Source organism: Podarcis melisellensis, assembly GCF_964234715.1.
Source record: "Podarcis melisellensis genome assembly, chromosome: 10".
Taxonomy (NCBI): Eukaryota; Metazoa; Chordata; class Lepidosauria; order Squamata; family Lacertidae; genus Podarcis; species Podarcis melisellensis.
The window spans coordinates 42,850,713-42,875,503 of record NC_138542.1 but is presented as its reverse complement, the minus strand read 5'-3'; the positions used below and the strand labels follow the sequence as shown (position 1 = coordinate 42,875,503).

The following is a 24,791-nucleotide window of genomic DNA, read 5'->3' as shown; positions in this document are numbered from 1 at the left end:
GCTCCCCTCTGAATTCAGGACAATTACTTCCTTTAAGGCGAATCCACCAGAGTCACCACTCTTCCTCGGGGCGGGGCTCTCCCTCCTCCAGTTGCGGGAGGCGGGGCTGCTCTCGGCTCTCGCCACTTTAGCTGCTCTGTCGCCCAAGCCTACCTGGGTCTTCTCTCGTGCGCTCTCCCTCTCGCGCTGCCTCTGGCCGAATCGCTGGTGGTGCTGAAACGAGGAATCCCCTCGCCTGTGGCTCCGTCTCGAGGCTGAGAGAGAGACGGGAGCTGTCCCTCGCCGCTGAACTCCCGCGCAAGGCAGGCGACGAGACCGGAGACGAGGCAAGCTTCCCCGCGGCGCTGGGCGAGGAAAGAGAGACGAGCATTCCGTTCACCGGCTGCGCTGAGAGGAGAAGCAGCAGCAGCAGCGCTGGACGGCGCCTCTCGCTCCAAGAGGCTCCTCTGAGAGGAGCGAAGACGCGGAGGCGCGTGAGGGAAGAAGAAGAAGAAGGGAATTACTAGAAAGGGGAGGGAGAGCGGAAAGGAAGGCGCGGGGTAGGAATAAAAGAAGGGAAGAGGGTGATGAAAAAGAGGAGCGGGTAAGAAAAGCCAGAGGTCTTCGTGGGCAACCGGGAGGCTCCGGTGGGCGCTTGCGGGTGCGGAGAAGCAGCAGAAGCGCTTCCCGCGCCAAAAGGGCACGTGCTGAGAGCCAGCGAGCGCGCGAACTGCGGGGGCGCCTGGGGAAGAGGAAGCGCGCGCGAGGAGCCCGCCTGCCCATCATCTCCCGCGCTGAGGGAGAGAGAGAGAGAGTTGCGCCGAAGAGTTGCACCAGGCAGCAAGCGGCCATCTCCGTCCCAGCGAGCTCCGCCGAAGAGAAGCGCCGTCCTTCCTGAAGGCACCAGCCCTTCTTCTCCGTGGGCGCTTTCCTCCTGTTTGTCAGCGCCGGCATTCCGGGCGCCATGAGCGGCTGCCAAGCCGTCGGGGGCTTCGGCACGTGGGACTACGTGGTCTTCGGGGCCATGCTGCTCATCTCGGCGGCCATCGGCGTGTACTACGCCTTCGCGGGCGGCGGGCAGAAGAGCTCGCAGGAGTTCCTGATGGGGGGCCGCAGCATGTCGGCCTTGCCGGTGGCGCTGTCGCTGACGGCCAGCTTCATGTCGGCCGTGACGGTGCTGGGCACCCCGTCGGAGGTGTACCGCTTCGGGGCCAGGTTCAGCGTCTTCGCCATCACCTACGCGCTGGTGGTCATCCTGAGCGCCGAGGTCTTCGTGCCCGTCTTCTACCGCCTGGGCATCACCAGCACCTACGAGGTAGGAGGAGGGGACTCCCGCGAACTCTCTCTGGCGCAGTTGGTGAACCTCCCGAGGTTGCTTTCAGGGTTAATAGAGTTCCTTCGCAGTCAGGACCTCCGATTCTGCTCTTCGGATCATCCATTATATTTTAATATCTTATTTACAACCTGCACGCACAAACAAATCAAGGCAGCATGCAACAAATGCATATAAAATCAGCAAAGGGCATCCATGAAAACACACTTAAAACATCAATAAATGTTAACTGGTTAAAAATAGTAAATTTACATTTCGTTTCCGCATTGTAATATATACACACACACACACTTACACAATGGGGACAGGGCATAACAAATGCATAAAGACTTTCCGTCTTGTAGCCCCACTTTTCAGCCCTCCATTTGGAAAACATTAGCTTTAAAGAGTCTTCTGAAATCTTCATGTAGAAAGCAGCCAAAGGAAAAATCAATGAAAATCCCAAAACAATATTTGTAGATCTGTTTGCCCGGCTCTTGTGATAAACTAGTTAAATCCAAGTGCCTGGTTTATGAATTAAGCTGCACATGTAGGTACATGTTCGTGCAAACATTTGCCAACGTACAAATCTTATTGCCGTCAACTAAAGACAACCAGCCCATGCCCTGCCACCACCACCACTCTCAAACCTCTCTCACTCAGGTGATGGGAGTTAGGAGCAAAAACCACTGTAAAACAGTGCACCTATCTCTGAGACCATTTCCAGTTTTAGGTGATGATTTCTTAGCCCCATAGCAGCTTGATCATTTTTGCTATAGGGCTCATTTTTGTCCTCTAGGCTATATGAAGCCATTTGGAGAAGTCATTATGAGATTTGGAGTGAATTGTCATCAGTATGCTGATGGGACACAATTCTGTTTCTCTGTAACATCTGAGTCAGGAGAAGGTGTGCAGATTCTGGATCAGTGCCTGGATGCAATGGTGGGCTGGATGAGAGACAATAAGCTGAAGTTGAATCCATCGTGGTCTCCTTGGGCCACGTCTCCTTGTCTGGGAATTGGAGAGGTGAAAGATTGCACCCTTAAGGAGCAGTTTTGTAGTCTGGGGAAACAACAAGCAGCATTAATGCCTTCCATCAGCTTCAAGTGGCTCAGCAGCTACAACCGTACAAGGATATATCAAGGAGTACCACCAAGCAGTGGCGTAGTGTGGGGGGTGCAGGGGGGCCGGCCGCACCGGGCGCAACATCTGGGGGTTAGGGTTAGGGAGCGCAAATCCACGGGTTAGGGGGCGCAAATTACTTGCCTTGCCCCGGGTGCTGACAACCCACGCTACACCACTGCCACCAAGCCACACACTTGCTCCTTAAGAGAGAGAGAGAGTGGAACCTCATCCAGAACAGGTAACTTAAGTTATCTTCTAGTCATGAGAACCACCCACTCAAGGAGCCTCTGTTGAGCACAGTTTATTTGCCTTCATCTAGTCCCGTGTTTCCCAACCTTGGGCCTCCAGCTGTTTTTGGACTACAATTCCCATCATCCCTTGCCACTGGTCTTGCTAGTCAGGGATGATGGGAGTTGTAGTTCAAAAACAGCTGGAGGCCCAAGGTTGGGAAACACTGATCTAGTCTACTACTGCATTCAAATGCCGATTCAGAGCTTTCACAGCCTCTCCCAATTGAGCAGGTGTGGGGAACTTTTATCCCTCCAGCTGGTGCTGAACTATAACTCCCACCATACCTGGCCATTAGTCATACTATCTGTCAAGAGTCATCCCTGCTCATGCTTAGATTTTTTATTTTTATTTTTTGGTTAAAAAAAGAATAATTTAAATAGGACTTTCATACCCGAGATTCTTTGACCAACCAGCTTTTACTGATGTCTTTCACATTTTTAATTTGGTTTTACTGTGCATTTTAGGCTGTATGCTGCCTTGTGATATTTTATATGAAAATGTAGTCTATAAATATTTAAATAAATACATACAAAATAAATATATAGTTGCAGTAGCAGGCAAAAGAAAATAAGGAAAATTGACTACGATCTGAGCAATCAAATAATAAATGGAAAATCAACCCCTTTCTCCTCCAGATTAATATAATCTTCTTCAATGTGAAATGAACTGTTCCTTCATGACTACATAAAAATTGTTCATTACCGTTTTATGTATTTACTTTTACAGTATTTAGAACTTCGATTTAATAAATACCTCCGCCTGTGTGGGACAATTCTCTTCATTATACTTACGGTAAGGACATTGATTTAGAAACCTCAGATATTAAGAAATGTATAACTCAAACTAATTGGGTGGTATTCAATTAAGTTTTACTTGGAGGAGTAGACCCACTGAAATCACTGTTACTACTACTGCTTCTTAAATTTATTATCTGCCCTTCAACAGCGAGTCCCAGGGCATGTTACTACAACAACAACGTAAAATTCATAAATTAAAAACAAATAAAACAAATTACAGCCATAGGAATAGGATGGGTCCTGAAAACAGACATCTCAAGTATCAAAGGCCAGGCTAAAAAGATAGAAAGAGATGCATCTTCAGCATTCAATGAAAGCCGAATAGTGAATGTTACAAACATACCTCTGTGCCAAAGAAGTTCCACTACTTAACCTAGTCATATTCATTAATTTCAGTAGGTTTACTCTGAGTAAAACTTGTTTGAATGCCATCCATTGTTATTTAGCCTAGTGTATATGAAGCATGTTTTATCTTCCGCAAATAATAGCTGTAATATAAGCTTGACATTAGCAGCTTCAGTTGTGAGATTGTGAACAAGCTTCAATATAGTTACTTATATAAACTACATATGGGGGTAATCCTTGCCCCACTGAAATCACTGAGAGTGTTGTAACTCATTACAAGACATAAATATTTAAGGAACTGTCAGAGGAACTCTGAACTGAACATGCGCCCCAGTGGCACAATGCATCTGGCTGTTAACCAGAAGGTTGGTGGTTCAAACCCACCCAGGGGCAGGGGTGTAGGGTTCCATCTCGGGGGGGGGTGACAAAAGGCACACCGCAGGGGCTCGCCCCACTGCCCTGGAGGATTGTGCCGCTTTACCCGCATGCGGAGGATTGCCCCGCCCCCCCCAAGCAGAGGATTCCCCCCCCCCCGGGTACACAGCATGGCCACCGTTCCGGGTGCCCATGCAGCCAGGTCAGCCACTGCCCAGGGGTAGCTGTGGGCAGGATTCCTGCATTGCACGAGGTTGGAATAGATGCCCTCAGGGACCCTTCCAACTCTACAATTCTATGCTACAGTGTGAAGTATTCTTCTTTTATTTATACAGTCGTACCTTGGTTTCAAACAGCCTAGTTCTCAAACATTTTGGCTCCCGAATGATCGAAACCTGGAAGTGACTGTTCCATTTTTTGAACATTTTTTTGGAAGCCTAATGTCCAGCGGGGTTTCCACAGCTTCTGATTGGAATCAGAAGCCACGCTTTGGTTTTCAAATGTTTTGGAAGTCAAACGGACTTCCGGAACAGATTCCATTCGACTTCCAAGGTACGACTGTATATCATGCACAGGGTGCCTCAGTCTGCAGACCTGGCACTTCTGCAAATGTCACATAATATTTGTTCTGCACCTGTAAGGAATTGATAATTTGTGATGGCAGCACCTATACTTTGAAACTCCTTGCCCATTGATATTAGGCAGGTACTTCTGTTGTACAGTGGAACCTTGGTTCTTGAATGCCTTGGTACTCAAACATTTCGGCTCCCAAATGCCGAAAACCCAGAAGTAAATGTTCCGGTTTATGAATGTTTTTCGGAAATCGGATGTCTGATGCAGCTGTCAGCTATTATTTCCAGGGCACCTGCACCAATCAGAAGGTTTTCAAACATTTTGGAAGTCAAAGGGACTTCCAGAACAGATTACGTTCGAGAAGTAAAGTAGCACTGTACTCTGTTCAGCACTTGCTAAAACATTTTTGTTTAAGTTAGTCTACTCAGACATGTAAATTTTAATTTGTAATATTATTATAATAAATTTTAATATATTGCATTGTATTATGTATTATATTTCAAAACTGCTGGTTTTATTCCAGTATTAAAATGTTTTGGTTAACTTGTTTTTAGCACCTGACTTTTTTGGGGTAATTTTAATGTATATTTTATGTAAATTGTCTAGAGGTTTTGATGATTAAGTGGCATAGGAATGCTATTAAATAAGCAAACATGGAATAGCATTGGTGATAGAACAGAAGCCTGTGGGACATTCACAGCATGAATGCCATGGGGCTGAATGGGAATCTGCTGTCTGATAGTGATTCTGTAGAGAGGAATGGAACTACTATGGAACCCTCTGTTACAGCACCTGCAACCTCAGTCTCCTAGTCATCCAGTTTCCCAAACTTCTAAGTTCATTGACCCCCTGAAGAGCTTACAGTATTTAGCTGTCATGAACCTAACCCAAATTCTTATTAATGTACATTGAAACAAAGTAAAAATATCTAATCAACATTTACTAATCACCCATCACCGTTAGAAGGAATAATAGAATGTAAACTACAGCAAAATAAAACAAGCCTAGCTCTGAAGCTTAAAAGTTCCAAAGTCTTTTAAAGACTTCTTGAAGCTTTTATCGCTTTGCATCTTTAGAGAAAGGAAAGTGGAGTATTTGAGAGTGTTAAGAATTGTTTAAAAAGTGAAACTGCTCCTGTATGAAGGTTTTGTTTTTAGCTGTAAAATGGGATGATCTTTAAAATGTTTTGTTTGTGTCTGTATCCTCTGTTCCAGATATTATACACTGGAATTGTCATTTATGCCCCAGCCTTGGCTTTAAATCAAGGTAAGGTGAATAAATGAATTTATGGTAACTGAGTTTATTCTTTAATATCTGTTATTAATTATTGTATAAAGCAAGACCTATTATGAAGCCTTTGTATATTTCTGCTGACTTCAGCAAAGGTTTGTCCATCTAAAATCCCAGCATCAGAACAGCAGCTATGCTTTGAGAAGTAACTTCTGGCTAACTTCTGCTTTCATTACTGTACAACATAATGTTGTAAATATTCTAGGCTTAATGGACCCTAAATATTGTGGAATAATGGTTTCATGTGGATTTTAAAGGGGGAAATGCATAAACTATGTGGTATAGTTATTTCTTGAAAAATATACATGGATCGTTAATTCAAATTTATTCACTGCATTTCTAGACTAGATCCATCAAGAAGGACAGTAGTCATATTCAAACAATAAAGTCAATAAAATAATAATAATTAAACCAATAAATATAAGCCAAACAGTTAAAACTATATCTTTGCAGCAAGGGTTCACAACTCAAATCACCAAGGCAGCCATTTTTTATGTTCAATTTCTTGAATTTTATTCATTACATGTATAACCTGTTTTTCTTCCATGATGGAACTGAAGGACAACCACACAGTATTCTCAGAAAGTCTCCCATCCAGTCAATCACCAGTCTATGACATTCTTAGTTTCATAAAGATTTATATATCATGCATCTTTAGACCAGCCTTCCCTAGCTTGGTGCTTTCAAGATGTTTCGGACAGCAACTTCTATGGCAGCATGACAGCTTTGGGACATGTCTTGGGACCATGGTTCTGGCCCCTACACAGGGAGTCTTGGTAGGCTACAAATCAGGATGATTATCAAACATCTGGCAAGCCATAAAGTGCACCCTCACAGGTCAAATTAGAATTGCCTTGGTGGAGCAGAGCAAAGTCCATCCACCCTATAATTTTGTTTCCAGTAAAAGCAAGCCAACTTCCTCTGGCAGCTAATGAGCTGAGCTTGATATTGGTGTCATTTTATTGTTGTTTACTGAGAGGATCAGATATCGTTGCCTCTGTGTGCAGGTTCTATTTAGTTAACATAGTCAATAGCATCTGTTGCGCAGAGTTGTTTTATGGGCATAATTCCAAACAAGCATTGTATGGAAGAAACAATCAAAGGCCAAATTGTAATTAATTACCACTAAGAATTATTTCCAGTACTCTTTGTATCTGCTGTTCAAACACCAAAATAACCATCTACCATAAAAAACTTCATTCCTTTACACTTTATATTTTCTTTTCTAGTTACAGGATTTGACCTGTGGGGTGCAGTGGTTGCAACAGGAGTAGTCTGTACCTTCTATTGCACACTGGTATGTTTAAAATTCATTTTATTATTGCATATAAATATTTTAAAAATTGAATGCAAATTTTCATAAAATTATTTGTACCCCATAAAATTATTTTATATAACACTGCGAAGGTCTTGCACCAGTGCCTGGAAGCCGGGATGGGCTGAACCCTGACAAGACAGAGGTGCTATGAGTGGGCAGTTCTCATATCTGAGTATTAGGCGGACAACCTTTTTCTGGAGGGGTTGCTCTCCTCCTGAAGGAAGAGGTTCGTAGTCTGGTGGTACTCCTGGATTCCAACCTGCCACTGGACTCTCAGGTGGCTTCAGTAAGCTAGTTCGCTCAGTAGTCCATTCTGTAGTGACTCCCCACCCAGACTACTGCAATGTGCTCTACAAGGGGCTGGCCTTGGAGACAGTTTCAAAGCCACACCAAATGCAGAAGGATTGGTGAGTGGTGGAGCCCTATGGAATCATGTGTCATGGGTCCTGAAAGTGCTGCACTGGCTGCTCATGAGCTGTTAGGACCAATTTAAAGTTTTAGTACCAGACCCAAAGTCTTGAATGGCTGGAACACAAGTACCTAAAAGAGTGCCACCCAAGGCCTTACAAGTGGTAGGGGAGGCTCTGTTGGTAGTGCTGTCTCTGGGTGCACCAAAGCTGGAGATGCTGTGTTGTCTCCACAGCAGTGGAATGGCTTGGTTAGAAAAGTGCATTGAAGTTGTTAGGTCCTTCAGAACATTAATTCTGTGGGGGTGGGATTCCCTTCTCTTCTCTTCTGATACACTTTTTTGACAAAGAAGTAATCTGGGTTGTATATTAATCTATCTGTTTGTCTTCACATAGGGTGGTCTAAAAGCAGTAGTCTGGACGGATGTTTTTCAAGTTGGAATCATGGTAGCAGGTTTTACATCTGTGATTATACGTGCTGTGGTTGTTCAACATGGCATTGAACCAATTCTAAATGATTCCTACCATGGAGGAAGATTAAATTTCTGGGAGTAAGTTTTTTATTTGTTTCAGCTACAGTATTATAGCAGAATTTTGCAACTAAAGCTTAAATATATTATTTAACTTATGCATCATTGTAATCAGTGTCATTTATTCTAGGTATATGCTTAGGGTAAGGTTATTAGTTATCTTATAAAGCATTCATGAATAAAAAAGTAGAGTTTTTTTGTGCAACATAAACAATATAGTTTGCAGAAAGGAATCATTTCTGCATTTCTAAGAAGCTTTAAGGTTTGTTTGAGAACTGCTATAATTTTGTATTGTCCTTAACAATGAATGTGCTTGTGCCAAAACCTTAGATTGAAAAAATTGTTTAAAAAATCTACATTGAGTCAGGAAAAATCTTGAATAGGCCACACTGCATGCAGTGTGGCAGACTAGCATTATCACTATCTAACCAACACTACTCACTAAGCCTGTACATTTCTGGTGATGAGCAGGGAACGGTAGCTGATAAAGCAGCAGCCTTGACATTTCATCCAAACACAGATGGAAGAGAGACTTATTTGAATGACTGAGCATAGGGTTGACTTCATTTCTGAGCTCACTCTGTGGTAGCAGAGCAATCCTCCTTCTGCACCACCACCATTGCATCAGTGTAGTGTCAGTTGAGTTACTTCTTCCAAGTAATTTGAGGTCTAGAATAGGTGACTTCTCAGTGACTCGTTGCGACAGACACTTTATATACATTATCTTGTATCCTCTACATCTTGGACTCCATGTTGATTCCAGAGCAGTTTTCACTTCAGCTGCAGAAGTCTTAAGATGTATGTTCCTTGCAGCTGTGCTTTGAACCCTTGCCCATCCTGGCTACATCTAGCTGGCCACAGGCCTGGCAAGGTGCCTACTGATTGCTCCACAAGTACCTCCTGAGTTCCTCCCAGGTAGTCGTCCCCCCAAGCTTGTGAGAGTAGGTAGGTGCAGGAAAAAGTAACAGTGAGAGGGAGCACTACAGCCATGTGGCATCTCTCTTTTCAGCACCAGGTTGCTGAAAGACGGGGTAGGGAGTGTGCTGGTCCAGGACGGGTCATTGCTCCTGTGACTGGCAAGTTTGCCAAGGAAGCCCAAGGTGGCACTTGGGGGATGCCATCTCACTTAAACATCTCCCAAGCAAACTCATCAGGTATGGGTATGAGCTTGCCTGGATCAGCATTCCCTGTCACCTTCAATGACCTAGTGCTGAAAGGAGAGTCACTGGACTGTATGAATGCATAGATTGAAAAAGGGATACCCTGCCACCAGTCTAGGGTTGCCATATTTCAAAAAGTGAAAGTCCGAACACAAAAGTTGTTGAGCTTTTTAAATTTTTGCCAAAAGTTGTTTGAGCTTTTTTACAAAATCTAAAAAAAAAAGACATTTCCCAGTTGACATTGCCAACATCGGTTGCCATACATCTGAATTTTCCTAAACGTTTTCCTGATTTCTGCCCAGACACTGCTTCTGACATATGACAACCCTACACCAGTCCAAAGCCACCATGTTACAACTAATGCTCTTATTCATAAGGAACTATTGCATCTTGAATTATGTATTTCAAATAATGTGTGTGTTTTATTTTGTGATTAGTTGAGTTTAATATTTAACCATTGTTATTTTTTCAGTTTGTTTGAGAACTTGTGTATAAATTGAATGTGAACATGGAAAGAGTCTAAAGACCATTTTTTCACAGTTCTGTTTCCCTCCCTTTAATTTAGTTTTAACCCTGATCCTTTGCAAAGGCATACATTCTGGACAATTATTGTAGGTGGGACTTTCACCTGGCTTGGAATATATGGAATCAACCAGTCTCAAGTTCAGCGATACATTGCCTGCAAAACCCTATTTCAAGCAAAGCTGTAAGTTCGTTATTTTGACCGACTGGCATAATCTGTTATTTGCAAAACGTTTCAATTTTAAATTGCATTCTTGATATTATGGGTTTAAAAAATCTAGTCATAAAAGATATAAATGACCTGTTTTCTGTTTTGTGAACCTTGTCAAAAGCAAATACACATGAACAATTAGATTAGGGTAAATTATAGCAGTTTGTAGCTTTTTAAAAATTGTAAATGGTATAGATAATTGTGCATTTACAAATACAGCTTACTCTTGTGCAGAGCCATGCAGTAATGAATCTTGGTTTATTATATGGACAACTCCATCCTAATTATTACATCAAAGGTAACTTTGATGTAACAACAATAATAATTAGGACCAATTACCAACTGATTTCCTTAGGGCTGTATCCTATGGTATTTCTAATGGTAAGGCTTCCATCTATCTGCTGAACAGGGAGAGAGCTGTTTTCAGCAATTTCCACCTGCCCCACAGCTCCTGTAATCTGTTTTGGAAGGTACCTCTAGCTCATATTTGGGGAGGGGTGTGAAGGCCAAAGGAGTTGGAATTGCCAAAAATTGATTTCCTGTTTTCTGCTGACAAAAGCATTACCATTGGAAATATAATTACCGGTATATAAAGGTGTAAATACTTTACTAAAGTTCTAAATACACACATTTACTTTAATTTTTTGAAAGGAATCTTGTAACAAGTACCAGATTTGCAACCTGTTTCTGTACAAATTTAAGATAGAACTACATTTCTTTTATAATGTTGATTATACTAATATGTGAAAAAATGGGTGTATAGACACCAAAAAAGAACGATGCTTTTGCCTTTCAATATTGCCTTGCTATTGAAGAATGTTGCAAGAAGCTAATTGCAATAAGACCAGGCCAAGTCAATTTCACCTTTTAATTTGTTTAGGTAGGATCAGGGTCAGTCAATGCTGGATCATGACTAGTGCCATGGTAACAGTAAGGGAAAAGTTGCTTTTGTTGCTTCACAGAAATGACATTCTTCACATACTTGCTTAGTATTCTCTAACACTTTTAGAGAAAAGCTGTCAGGACTTCCCGTATCTTAAAATACCATAAGCAAAGCCTTCCAACTGTACTCAGACCAGAACGCTAGCAGTTTATACTAGAGTTTGATTAAAAACAGTTGCTGCTTGCTGGAAACTACAGGAAGGGATGCAACGCCACTGAAAGATGTTCAGTCTCTATAGAAAGTGCTCCTGGTTGATCTTAGAAATAGAAATGAACAAAGAACAATAATAAGTCATTCAGTGTATTGGACCCAAGCTGTCTAGCTATTGTAGTTACTGTGAAAATGTGTAGGCTTGAAAATGTGTAGGCAGTATGTGGTGTCTGCTCAGCAATCAGAGCAAGGTGTGAATGGGATTTTCAGAGGCGAGGCTCAGTAAATAGAGGCTTTGGTTTAAATGTACTCTTGAATGAATGGAAGGCACTTACATTCCCAATCCCCACCCATTTCCTTTTGCACCCTGTCCCAGGGGTCTCTTGATCGTCATGAGTAGCTACTGGGGGGCGGGTGCACTGGGAGTTGGTATGGGAAAGAAGAGGCAGGAGAGCCCTTTTCTTAGTAATAAAGCCAAAATCTCTATGAACATGCAGTGATGTCAGAGCAGCAATAGCAAGCGGGAGCTCCTCCAAGTGACATGTGACAGCTTGTTTTAGCGACATGTACACAAACACACACATGATTGAATGTTTTTCATTGCCTTTTTAGCTAAATAAACCAGTAAGTACATTGTAACCTAACTAAGGTTCTATTTTCTTTGGCTGCCAAAGAGGAAGCGAGTTCAGGTACAGTGCAGCACACAATTACACAATACTATAACTGTGATTTACCAGGTACTTCCCAAGATTAAAAATGTTGTTATTTCCTCATAGATCTCTTTATATAAACCTCTTGGGACTATGGGCAATTCTTGCATGTGCAGTGTTGTCTGGATTAGCAATGTACTCCATTTATAAGGATTGTGACCCCTGGACAGCAAAATGTGTTTCAGCACCAGACCAGGTTTCGTATTTAACTTTCTAATACATATAGAATATTATCATACATATATACTTTAGAAGAGCAAAAGAAAGTACTGTATTAGGATTGCAGTTTTTGGTTTGGCACTGAGATGTGATGTTGAGTACATGGGCTCACTAGGTGAAGTCAGAAGACCACTCATTGGAAAGAAGGGCAGGGCATTTTACATTTTGCTGCCTGAGGAAAAGAGAAAAAAATATTTGCTCCTGTTCCCCCTACTCCAAGTAAAAGAACTGATTGGATTGGCAGGTAAATCTTACTACAACAATAGCAATGGGATAGTGTCCTTCAGCACACTTGAAAGGAGCAGGTTGGTGTTGTTATTTGGCACACATAGTTCCGATTTCCGACAGAAAGGAATGGCCAAGAGGCTCAGGAGAAATAGGTGGCTGGTGGCTGCTGCTGCTGCTTCTCCCTACCATTTGCTGCCTTAGGCAGTTGCCTCACTCTGGCTAATGGTAGGGCCAGCCCTGAAGAAAGAATGACATTACATATTTGGAGCCAGTGTCCTCAAAAGATCTTGCATGATTCAATACATGAATGAATGCTATTCTAGGTTCCAGTTCCAATTTTGTACCTAACTTCTTGTGCTGGGAAAAAAGATTTAAATTGTATATGTATTTAAGCTTAGAGAAATGGTAAAGAATGAAGATAGTGAAAGTTACAAAAATGTGGGGAAGACAACAAAATTGAAATGATTCTATAACAAAATTGAAATGGTTTTATAATTTATATGTATATTGCTTTTTTCAGCTCATGCCATATTTGGTGTTGGATATTCTACGCGATTTTCCAGGTGTGCCAGGACTTTTTGTGGCTAGTGCCTATAGCGGAACACTAAGGTAAATTACTCCTGAATCCATTGGAGTAAGGGGGAAATGTTCTTAATAAATTCAGATGACTACAGTAACCTTTATAAAATTAATCAGTGGATTAATCAATATAGGCTTCAATCTTCTACCCACTTCCCTGAGAATAAGGGAATCCTTCTGGGAGAGATATATCAGCTGCAATCCTGTATACTAACATTTGGAAGTAAGCCCCACCTATTTGCTTCAAGTAAATAAATACATATATATATATATATATATATATATATATATATATATGCAGGTTTTGGTGTCCTCGGGTGTCTTCCCGTGTAAAAGTTGGGGTGTCTAGGCGACGTTTCGACGAGGTCTCACTCGTCACGAGTGAGACCTCGTCGAAACGTCGCCTAGACACCCCAACTTTTACACGGGAAGACACCCGAGGACACCAAAACCTGCATTCCTGTACCCGTGAAAATCTACGAAAGCATATATATATATATATATATATATATATATATATATATATATATATGCAGGTTTTGGTGTCCTCGGGTGTCTTCCCGTGTAAAAGTTGGGGTGTCTAGGCGACGTTTCGACGAGGTCTCACTCGTCATCTTCAGGCTGGTGCTTTCGGCTTCTTGTTACTGGAACAGAGCTATATATATATATATCAATCAATAAAGTGCTTTTTTCTGGGGTGCTCAAGGGTACACACTACAGTCACCTTCCCCAAATGTTAACAATATGGCACTTACTGTAATGGTGAGTACTGGCACCTTTTTTTCTTTTTCTTTCTAAAAGCGCTTAGTATTGGGTTAATTGATGGGAGCCTATTTCAGTTGGAGAGAGTTTATTTTGCTCAGTGTGGATGTGAGCACTGAGATATTACTGCTGATTTGTTACTGTTAATAAGGCAAAAGTTGATGATATAGGATTTGCAGAGAAATAAAGCTGTTTTATCTGCTTAACATACAAAGAATCGCCTTACTGAGATTCCACTGAAACTTATGATACCACTCAGAAACAAAAGTTTGTAGTTATAGCCTCTCCTGATATCACCTGTAGATCACATTCACTGCTTCATTATTCTGCTAGTTATTAATGCGTTAGTGAAACACTATTCTGAGCAGGTACAAAATTAAAATGTACTATATTTCATCTTCCTTAGTACAGTGTCCTCTAGCATCAATGCTTTAGCTGCTGTGACTGTAGAAGACCTCATTAAACCTTACCTCAGATCACCCACTGAAAAGAAATTATCTTGGATTTCTATGGGGATGAGTAAGTCTTTATCTTTTCAAGCTTCAGGAGCCAAGTCTTTATTTTCTTCTCAGAAATTATGGCGTTTATAGTTTCCATTAATGTTGATTAAGTTAACATTATATTACCCTAACATGTTTTTATAGGTAACTTTTAGATATAATTAAAGGAATTTATTTAAATGAACTATTAGAATAATCAAGGTTGTTGTATTGTCGACTATCTTATAAAATTATCTTGCTTCTTGCTATTAAGCAGGTACATAAGCCTATTCATATCACCTAATAAATACAGTACAGTCGGCTGTACAGTGAGAAAATTAAGCAAGCAGGGCTTGCAAGCAGATATTCAATGCTGAAATTTAGTGTCAGGGTAATTTACAGTACAACACCATCCATATTTACTCAGAACGGTGGCAGACTTGGGGCTTTCAGATTTCAGCGGTGCCTTGTGCAATGCCAAAATTTGGTGCACCCCCACCTTCTGTTCTCATTGTTGCAGCGCCCCCTATGGCACCCTCTTGACTCAGCACTCCCCTCTGCTCAGAAGTGCCATTTTGCTCAATGGTGCATCTGTCAGTGCCATCTTAGGGGCTGTAGGCACTGGCGGAGGAAGAGGAGTGGGGGGGGAGTGCCCCATCCCCAGCAGCGCGATCCCCAGTGTGCCATTGTGGCTGCCCCTGCCCCCAGCATGTGCACCAAGCTTCCCCCGCCTGCTCTGGCCTAGGAAGTGGTGTATGTGCTGCTCTGTCAGCAAAGATGAGGTCTGTTGATGGGACAACACCTATGTCACCCAAAGGCCAGCATTAATTACCTGTTGCCAGCATTATATCAGTGGTGGTGTGGCATGACGTCCCAGGAGCATGGCATGTTGAAGGGGCTATGAATCTGCAGGATGCAGAACCCCTTGTTACCCTGACACATTCAGAAAATGGTCCCCAAACTTCATTATTCCTAGGGCTGCCATTGTTAGATTTTTGGGGTACAGGCCTGTCCTCTTGCATTCTGTAAAGCTCTGTGGACATTGATGGTGCTCTAGTAATACCAAATAACTAATATACTATTATTACTATTATTATTATTATTATTATTATTATTATTATTACTACTGCTGTTGCTGCTGCTACTAACAACTGCAGCAGCAGTACCAACAGGAGATTGCAATGGGCATGAAGTATAATATGGATGTGATATGTAAAGGCAGCATTAGTACACCAAGATTATATCTAACATTCCTGAAGTTTTGGAATGTTGTTGCTTGTTTCCAGTGGGCACAGTAGCTCATATAGATTAATGTGTGGCTAGCACAAACTACTAGTTTGCCTCACTGCAGGATTAGTGCATGGCTGTCACTCCCTGACTGCAAATTATAGCTGGGAGGATGGTGAATAGTGAATCATGAAACTATCAAGCATTTATAAATCATTTGAGGACAGTGAACTCATCTATAGACAGCAATCTTCTTAGAGGATTAGATGAGGAATGTAAATGATTCATGTTGTGAACTTAACTACTAATACTCTAATTTACTTTGTAAGGACTAGTATTTCAAAAACTTAATTTCCAGTGGTGTCGCTTTGTAGGTTTTGAAATGTTTTTATGTGATTTTTCCCCAAAGCAAACAAGAACATGATCTTTTGTGGATTGTGATTATTCCTAGATATAATCCTAGCTGTTTTGTTATCAACCATTGATTTGCTATCAAGAGTCAGTGAAACAAAACCCACAGGGCAAAACCTGCAGCGAGCGTTCTATAAATCTTGTGCAACACTTCTATAGTTTTTAATGGGTGCAAACTAAATTCACGGTTCATGGATTGTAGGTGCAGAATTCTATAGGTGCCATTTGACATTTCTGTATGTATCACTCATTTAGGTCTATTATATGGTGGAGTGTGTATTGCGATGGCTGCCTTGGCATCTCTTCTAGGAGGTTTGTTACAGGTAGGCGATTAATAATTCCTCAGTTCACATTAATTGACTGGAAGAACAGGACAAACCAATGGATTAAGTTTTATTCTTTATACTCCAAACTGCTTACTTTGGCAAAAGCCTTAAATTAGATCAAGTAATATAAGAAAATGGAGGACTGCAGCTAACTTGTTTTAAGATTGCAAACTTATATTCAGTCTAGAGCACGCTACTTTTCATTTCATACTGGTGGGCCAATGTATCAAAATCCATGAATGCTATAAAAAGCGGATACTGAAATCAGTGGGACATTACGATAAAAGGCCAAACTATAACAGTAGTAGATTGGCTTTTAAAAGCCCCTTTTGAATCTCCTATTATATTCAAATGGATTTAGAAAAATTAGTCCATAGTTACTATGATTAAGCTAACTTATTACAAAAGAATGCACATAACCAGCTGAACAGATTTGTATAAAAATGGGTATTTTTTGCAATCTTTCGGAACAGTAAGTTTAATGATAATGTTCAAGCTTATGTTACTTTCAATCTACTGTAACACTCTTGAGTGTGTTTCCGTCTTCAGTTTATTTCATTCATTCATTCATTTTTTAAAAAAAGGTAAACAAAAACTTTCAGGAGGGCTTGATAGAAAGAGGCAAAGGGGCACTTGGCAAGAACCCTTTCCCTACGTGTCATTTCCCCGCTCTAAATCACACGTCCCTTAAATGGCTTTTGGCACCAATGGTGGCTAAGGAAAGTTAAGCGTCACCTGTCACTTCTGATTTTCTGTTTAATGCTTAACCTGTTACTATCACCTGCATACGTCAGCAGTAGTATTTATTCAGGATGTCTAGAAAGTGATTACAAGGAAGCTAAACATTGGTTTTCATTTTCTTAATGTTCAGCAGCACTGTTTTTGATGACTGATATTTCTAGTTTTACTCTTTCCTCAGGCAGCTCTCAGTATATTTGGCATGGTTGGTGGACCTCTTCTGGGACTGTTTTCTTTGGGCATCCTTTGTCCTTTTGCCAATCCTGTGGTAAGTGTTCTCCCTGTATTTTATTTATGACAGAAGAGCAGCCTGTTTGTATGTATGCTTGTATAGATGAATATATGTATTTATTTTCTATGCAACCTTTTTGATCCCAAAAGGTCCCTATGGTGAAATGCAAAATGAATTTAAATTGTAAACACACACACATGAGCAAGCAATCAAGCAAGCCAGAACAAAGGGAACACATAAGCTTGACAAATGTCAGGCTAACAATATCAGCCTTTAGCCGGAAAAACCTGTATCACATATGAAGGATTGCCTTGGTCCAGTATACCTGAAGGAGCGTCTCCACCCCCATCATTCTGCCCGGACACTGAGGTCCAGCGCTGAGGGCCTTCTGGCAGTTCCCTCGCTGTGAGAAGCAAAGCTACAGGGAACCAGGCAGAGGGCCTTCTCAGTAGTGGTGGCCGCCCTGTGGAACGCCCTCCCATCAGATGTCAAAGGGATAAACAACTACCTGACATTTAGAAGACATCTGAGGGCAGCCCTGTTCAGGGAAGTTTTTAATGTGTGACATTTTAATGTATTTTTAATCTTTGTTGGAAGCCGCCCAGAGTGGCTTGGGAGACCCAGCCAGATGGGCGGGTACAAATAAATTAACAATGGAGCATGGGGGTTAATGCGGGTTGCTTTTATTGCCCTCATCTTTCCCTTTTCTTTAAAGTTTGAATAAGATTTATCTTTCTGCTTTATAGGGTGCATTTGTAGGTCTCATGGGAGGATTCACAGCTTCCCTTTGGGTTGGAATTGGAGCTCAGATTTACCCTCCACTTCCCAGTACTGCCATGCCATTAAATCTTTCAACCGTAGGCTGCAACATAAGCACCCTAGGCACAGAAAACTACTGGAATGGCTCCTTAGAAATTCAAGCTAATGAGAGGTAAATAGTAGATCTGTCAAATGTTATTTCTTGCTGACAAATGTTACTGTTCTTTGCCGAATAGCGTCTGATCAAAATGCAATCACATTAGAAGTTTTTTTCTGTTTGCATTGTTGGGAGGCGGATAAGGACTTTGTTTTGCAAATCATAAACACAGAAAATGCTGAGCTTTTGTTTTCATATGTTACTACTGCATTTATCTCATATATGTACAGTAAACCTTAAGAGCGCTTATCATCATCATAAATAATTAAAAGGAGTAATATAATTAAAAAGAGTTAAAAACACAAATACAACTAATACATTTAAAACAAGACTAAAACCCTAACAAGTGGACACGCATAATAAAGACCCATTTATCCAGTTGGATAAAGCCTGTTGGATCAAAAATGTATTCAATTGCTAGGTTTTGACTGAAGTCTTTCTCTGGATGTTCAGTTTTGATTACTGAATATTGTTGTTGTTTAATTTGTATTATTTATTACTGTTTGAAAACCTCTTAACAACAATATTTAAATTAAATAAGGAATATGTATCAGTTTCCATTTTTAGATCTACATTGTAGAAAAATAACAATATATCTATCTGTTTCCCCCCCTGCAGACCTGCCATTGCAGATTATTGGTATTCCTTATCTTATCTGTACTTTAGCACAATTGGAACTCTGGTCACAGTTGCTGTGGGAATAGTTGTCAGCCTATCGACAGGTATGTTAATTGGTTGTGATTTTATTGAAGTAAAGATTATTTTCTAAAAGAAACTGAACTCTCACATCTCTATATAAACAGCTCCTTCAGTTAGCTAAAAAGAAGGCATTCTACCAAGTGGACTGACAAAGGTAGAATGCCTCATCGCTCTTTTGTCCACTTGCTAAGTTTCCATCATGGCACAGAAGGGTATTTCATTTCTCTGCAGGTAGCATAGCAACCAAGCAGGCTGGCAGATGACAGACTTTTCTGATTCAGCTAGGGATGGAAGAAGGCCTCATTTTTCCATTTGCTGTGTATTTGTCACATGCAACACTGTTTCTGTTGCTCTGCAGTTCATCTTTCACCCAAAATTGCATTATTTGTTTCATTCATACGGTGAAATTGGGTAAATTATGTAATTTACATAATTACTTAAGTTACATTGTCATTTCATTATTCCACTCCATTAATTTCAGTGCAAAGGAAAAGCAATGCAAATAGAGGAAAAATATGTAATTACAAGTCTTTTGTGGACTAAAAGAAACAACAGCAGCAAATAGTGATAATTTTTGATGGATTTATTTATTTTCTGCATAAGCGAACATTGGCAATTTCCACTCCTGTTTGTTTTCATCAGAATTCTCTGACAATCCTTGTTTCAGCTAGCCATTACTCTTGATTTGGTTCTTGCCTAATCTGTTATGTTGCTGTTTTTTGTTACCTGTTAGTGTTTATAACTTTTAAAGTTACTGTTTTATTCATGTAAATCACATTGGATGCCCCTATTTTAAACAGAAAGCCAAGGTGTGTATATATATATATATATATATATATATATATATATATATATATATATATATATATATATTGCTTTCGTAGATTTTCACGGGTACAGGAATGCAGGTTTTGGTGTCCTCGGGTGTCTTCCCGTGTAAAAGTTGGGGTGTCTAGGCGACGTTTCGACGAGGTCTCACTCGTCATCTTCAGGCTGGTGCTTTCGGCTTCTTGTTACTGGAACAGAGCAGGATCTCAGTGTTTGAGTTCCTCAACAGTATTTATAGGAACTCAAACACTGAGATCCTGCTCTGTTCCAGTAACAAGAAGCCGAAAGCACCAGCCTGAAGATGACGAGTGAGACCTCGTCGAAACGTCGCCTAGACACCCCAACTTTTACACGGGAAGACACCCGAGGACACCAAAACCTGCATATATATATATATATATATTTGCTTTCGTAGATTTTCACGGGTACAGGAATGCAGGTTTTGGTGTCCTCGGGTGTCTTCCCGTGTAAAAGTTGGGGTGTCTAGGCGACGTTTCGACGAGGTCTCACTCGTCATCTTCAGGCTGGTGCTTTCGGCTTCTTGTTACTGGAACAGAGCAGGATCTCAGTGTTTGAGTTCCTATAAATACTGTTGAGGGGGTGTGGTGTATAGCCTCCAATGTTCTGGGCAGAGAGGAAGTTCCCAGGCTAGTGTGCCTTTTCTTCTTTTGTTCCTTAATTACTTGAGGGATATCTTGAGTGATTTCTTGAGTGATATCCTGAGTACCACTTAGGTGGGTACTCAGGATATCACTCAAGAAATCACTCAAGATATCCCTCAAGTAATTAAGGAACAAAAGAAGAAAAGGCACACTAGCCTGGGAACTTCCTCTCTGCCCAGAACATTGGAGGCTATACACCACACCCCCTCAACAGTATTTATAGGAACTCAAACACTGAGATCCTGCTCTGTTCCAGTAACAAGAAGCCGAAAGCACCAGCCTGAAGATGACGAGTGAGACCTCGTCGAAACGTCGCCTAGACACCCCAACTTTTACACGGGAAGACACCCGAGGACACCAAAACCTGCATATATATATATATATATATAGAATAAATTAATTTTATTTATAATTTATTAATTTTATTTCTATCCTAGCTTTCCTCCAAGGAGCTCAAGGCAGCATATATATTGTTCTCCCCCACATAAACATTATTTGTAATAATCTCAGTGCTTTGGAGGGGCCTCTTTATCCTGGCTGAGATTTTCAGGACCACTCTATTTTTGCGATTCTACCTTTTGTAAATTATTTTTAATGTTGCATTTTAAATTGCTGTAACCTGCACTGGGAGCTTAGGGTGAAGTATGGGTAATAAATTAAAGTAATAATAATAACAACTACTAATTGGATGTTTTTCAGGAGGATTACGGCAGACTGTGGATCGGAAATTCATGCTCACCAAAGAGGACTTTTTGTCTAATTTCTCGTTTTTGAAACCTAAACAAGTAAGTTTAGTTTTCTATTTCATTCTTCTTGGGCAGTAAAAGATCCATGTTTATTAGGGTCTACATTTTATCCTAGTATGTGGGGAGGGATATTTGGAGATTTTCTTGAGGGTGTATCATTGTTCCCAGATGGTAGCCGTCATGAATGAATGAACTTCACTAAAAGCATGTGGTGGGAAGGGGAATGGAATGAACAGAATGAAGTAACCATGGCTGGTTACCTAGCTTGAACCCAGAACCAGGAGGACTTAACATTGCAACATTTTACTAAAGTTCCCACTCACAGTCTTATATAGATCAGCAAATATACTGTGCCATGAATGTTCATAAGCAGGTGTTTTCTGTATCAGATACATGATGTAATTTGGATATTTCAACATTATATGTATTGATTTTCATGTGATATCTTTATTTACATGCAGAGTAATGCAAAGGTGGGAGAGGGGGATAACCAAAGGCAAACAAACTACCATTTCCTGTGCCCAGCTGCACTTCCTGTGACTGAGTAGAAAGTGTGCATATTTAGAAATAGAGGGAGCTGTCTTATGCCAAGTCTGAGGCTGGTTCATCTAGCTCAGAATTGTTTCTCAGCCATATCTGAAGGCAACAAAGATTCAACTTGGGACATTCTGCATGCTAAGTGTGTGCCCTACCATTATCAAGGCCAGACCACCCATGGGGCAAGCGGAAAATCCACAAGCAGAATCCACTTGGGCAGTTGATGCCAGATGTTGATCTTTCTTCCCCCCTTGTTCTTGATGTAGATCTTCCCTCATTTCTTCTCCCCTCATGGGTAGAAGACTGCCATTTTGGGGTCTGCCTCAGGTGCCAGGGGAGCCCTGACTTGAAGCTGCATTTCCCCCTCCTATTGCTTCTATTCATTAATGGGAAGGAAATAAACTGCCTCAGTTTGTCAAGGGAATGGAAGGGCATTGGACCTTGCAGATCCACAGTGTCCTGGCATGACTTTTTGTGCTGGCTACAGACTTTTTCCACAGCCATATGGAGGGGTCCTGAAAAATCAGATCCAAGATAATATTTTCCTGCCATCGAAGAGGGAGACTTGAAATATTCTTTGTGAAACCTGGGAAGACCTTGAAGTGTGGAGTTCATGTCTTACTGTGTTTATATTTGTAAAAACATTCCTGTGTTAGCTGTAATCATGTAGTGAGCAAGTTGTCAGCAGCACAGCGAACCAAACAGTACTGCTAACATCTGGAGAAGCAGGAGAAAGCCATTTTTGCTTTGTCATGTGTCCATGAAGTGAACACCTGTACACAGTATATCATTAGACAGTAGCAATGCAGGAAATAGTTATGTGGCCCACTACAAAACCATATAAGGAAGAAATGCAAAGAATGAGCTTATATAGGGTCATAGTTTTCCTGTGTAGATGAAAATAAATCAAAACAAAAAACCACCAAATGCATATGTCATATAGAAGATTATGTAAGGAGTTTATTGCCATGATTACACAGAATTTGGAAGAGATATCAAACCACATGCAAGAAATTTATACCTTATCTAGTGAGTTTGTCAGAAGTTTAGTTGGCAAAAAAATTGAAGATTCTTCAAATAAATTTATTTACTGTAATCATAAACAGGTGTTGCATGGGGCTCCAGTGTTTTTCCATCAAAGACACTGATCAGGCTCAAACCATTGTTAGTTTTAACAATGGTGCAGGCAACATGAGATGCTCCTAGACCAATCCATGAGTCTAAATACAGTATGTATATTATTAAAGAAACAGCTGTGGCAGTGTGGTACAGAAATATCTTTCTTATGAGAATATTCTTGCTTTAGTGTAAAATGGTATATCAGAATTACAAAAGCTGCTAAAGAATTATCTGTAACATAACCCCTTGGGAAGATAGAACCTGTCAAACAAGTTTTGCTAACAGTAGTTTTGTGCAATGCTTTTTGTTGCAAATAAATCTACTAGGGCTTCCTTGTCTAATCCACCAACAGAATTAAAACAGAGAAATAGCTCTCTCTAGCGGTCATATATCTTAAAGCTCATGCAAAGATTCTATTATTATGTCATCTTTTCTCACAACTGTTGGCCTGAACAATAGAAGTAATTTCTTTTTATGCCAGGTGAAAATAGTGTCCAGGTGGAAATTAGGAAAATAGGTTGTTTGCCTTAAAAAAGCTCATCTTTTGTGTCCTGAATTTAAGTTCTAGAAATAGGGCAACCCTATTTTATGTTATTTGTACCAGTGTTTCTAATGCAATGGGAAGGGAAGGGCGGCTTTACAGCAACTTTCATCCATAATGGGTGACGACAAAAATCCTTCTATTTTCTCAGGATTTAAAATGTATTGTTATTTTAATGTAGTGTAATTTATTATATTTTATTTTGGTTGCTGAATTTTATTATGTTTTTGTAAAACACCCTGGAAGCATAGGAAGGACATAAATCGTTATTTATTTATAACGAAAGCTTTACTCCTCAAAGTAAAATACTATTTTTTCCCCAGGATGAGAAAATCAAAGTTTTAAACTGGAAACCATTCCCTGTGGCAGATGAAGGAACTGACAATCCAGCTTTCAATCATATTGAAATGGATTTCACAGACAGTAAAGAAAAGGTCAACGGTGCTCATATATGAAAATCATCTTGGACTCTTCGTTGAAGTTGGCAGCTACTTGACATTTATGCTTATGAATGGAGAATAAAATTTAACTAATGACCCCCTCCACACACAATAGTCATTACTACTGTGAGACATTTTATCAGGACTTTGGACAAATCCTACCTGAACTTCACACCATCTTGAAGGAAGTAATATATTGGACAATATGTAACTGAAAAAAGTGGAAGTACTAAGAAGCAAATTTTGGAAATTAAAATGTAACTCAACATGCAATGAGAACTGATTTGTGGATATGCCTGACCATTTCACTTACCTACTTCAGGTTCCAGTCTTGTGCACACTTACTTGGGAGTAAGCTTCAATAACCGAGTGTTATGGTAGCATCTTCCACAATGTGCTACACTCCAGATTTTGTTGTCTTTTGTATGCTCTTCCCTCCTTTTCTCTTTTGCATCCTATTCCATTCACTCTGCTGTCTTGGTAAACTACTTCTTCCCTCTTTGCCTTGTACATCCAACCTTTCTGCCATAATCCACACAATTTGATATTCTCCAGATGTCCCCCCTGCACAGGTGAAAACTGCCCCAATTCCTCTTATCAGTGCTGCCATTACATATTTTGCTGTTACAACATTAGCATTCAATGCTTCTAAAAAGAAGTCTAATTCTACTTCTTCATCTTAAATAATTAAGCCTTATTCATTAAAATCCCTTTTTATAACCTTCATTCTGTTTGTCCTCCTCCTCATTGCCTGACCTCACAATAAGATCTACTGTTCCCAAATCTTATTTATATTTATATATTCCTTGTCTTCAACATTAATAATTTGTATTTTATATTTTACTCTGTGTAATTTTGGCTACACTTTATGTCAAATATGATGTGCTTCTCATTCAAAGTGAATATTTGAGCTTCATTTGAAACTCTCTGGGATGCTTAATATTTTGCCCTTCAGTTGTGGTTAGATTTTGCAAAATTTAATAAAAGAGCTTCATTGTCTCTGTTTACATGGACTTTTTCCTCAGCCACATGCTCCTCTACAACACAAATAGATTGCTCAGGTT

The 24,791-nt window shown here is 40.5% G+C and overlaps 1 protein-coding gene across 1 annotated transcript; it reads left to right on the top strand.

The window, feature by feature from the left end:
* The first annotated feature begins 129 nt into the window (after positions 1 to 129).
* LOC309379103 (sodium-coupled monocarboxylate transporter 1-like) lies at positions 130 to 24,726 on the top strand. Its single transcript, XM_081927940.1, has 15 exons — positions 130 to 1,294; positions 3,434 to 3,499; positions 6,012 to 6,063; positions 7,317 to 7,384; positions 8,209 to 8,363; positions 10,068 to 10,208; positions 12,105 to 12,234; positions 13,006 to 13,094; positions 14,233 to 14,345; positions 16,199 to 16,266; positions 17,189 to 17,275; positions 17,986 to 18,170; positions 18,774 to 18,877; positions 21,044 to 21,129; positions 23,611 to 24,726. Exons 1-15 carry the CDS (start codon positions 944 to 946, stop codon positions 23,740 to 23,742), a joined length of 1,827 nt encoding a protein of 608 aa, XP_081784066.1. The 5' UTR covers positions 130 to 943; the 3' UTR covers positions 23,743 to 24,726.
* The last annotated feature ends 65 nt before the right edge of the window (positions 24,727 to 24,791 follow it).

What these genes read in the sequence shown, in the direction of transcription:
- LOC309379103 (XM_081927940.1), top strand. Translation starts at nt 944, where the DNA reads ATGAGCGGCTGCCAAGCCGTCGGGGGCTTCGGCACGTGGGACTACGTG. An exon ending in TTCTCTTCATTATACTTACG is followed by an intron (nt 3,500 to 6,011) that starts GTAAGGACATTG and finishes CCTCTGTTCCAG; the next exon opens with ATATTATACACTGGAATTGT. An exon ending in GGAAGATTAAATTTCTGGGA is followed by an intron (nt 8,364 to 10,067) that starts GTAAGTTTTTTA and finishes CCTTTAATTTAG; the next exon opens with TTTTAACCCTGATCCTTTGC.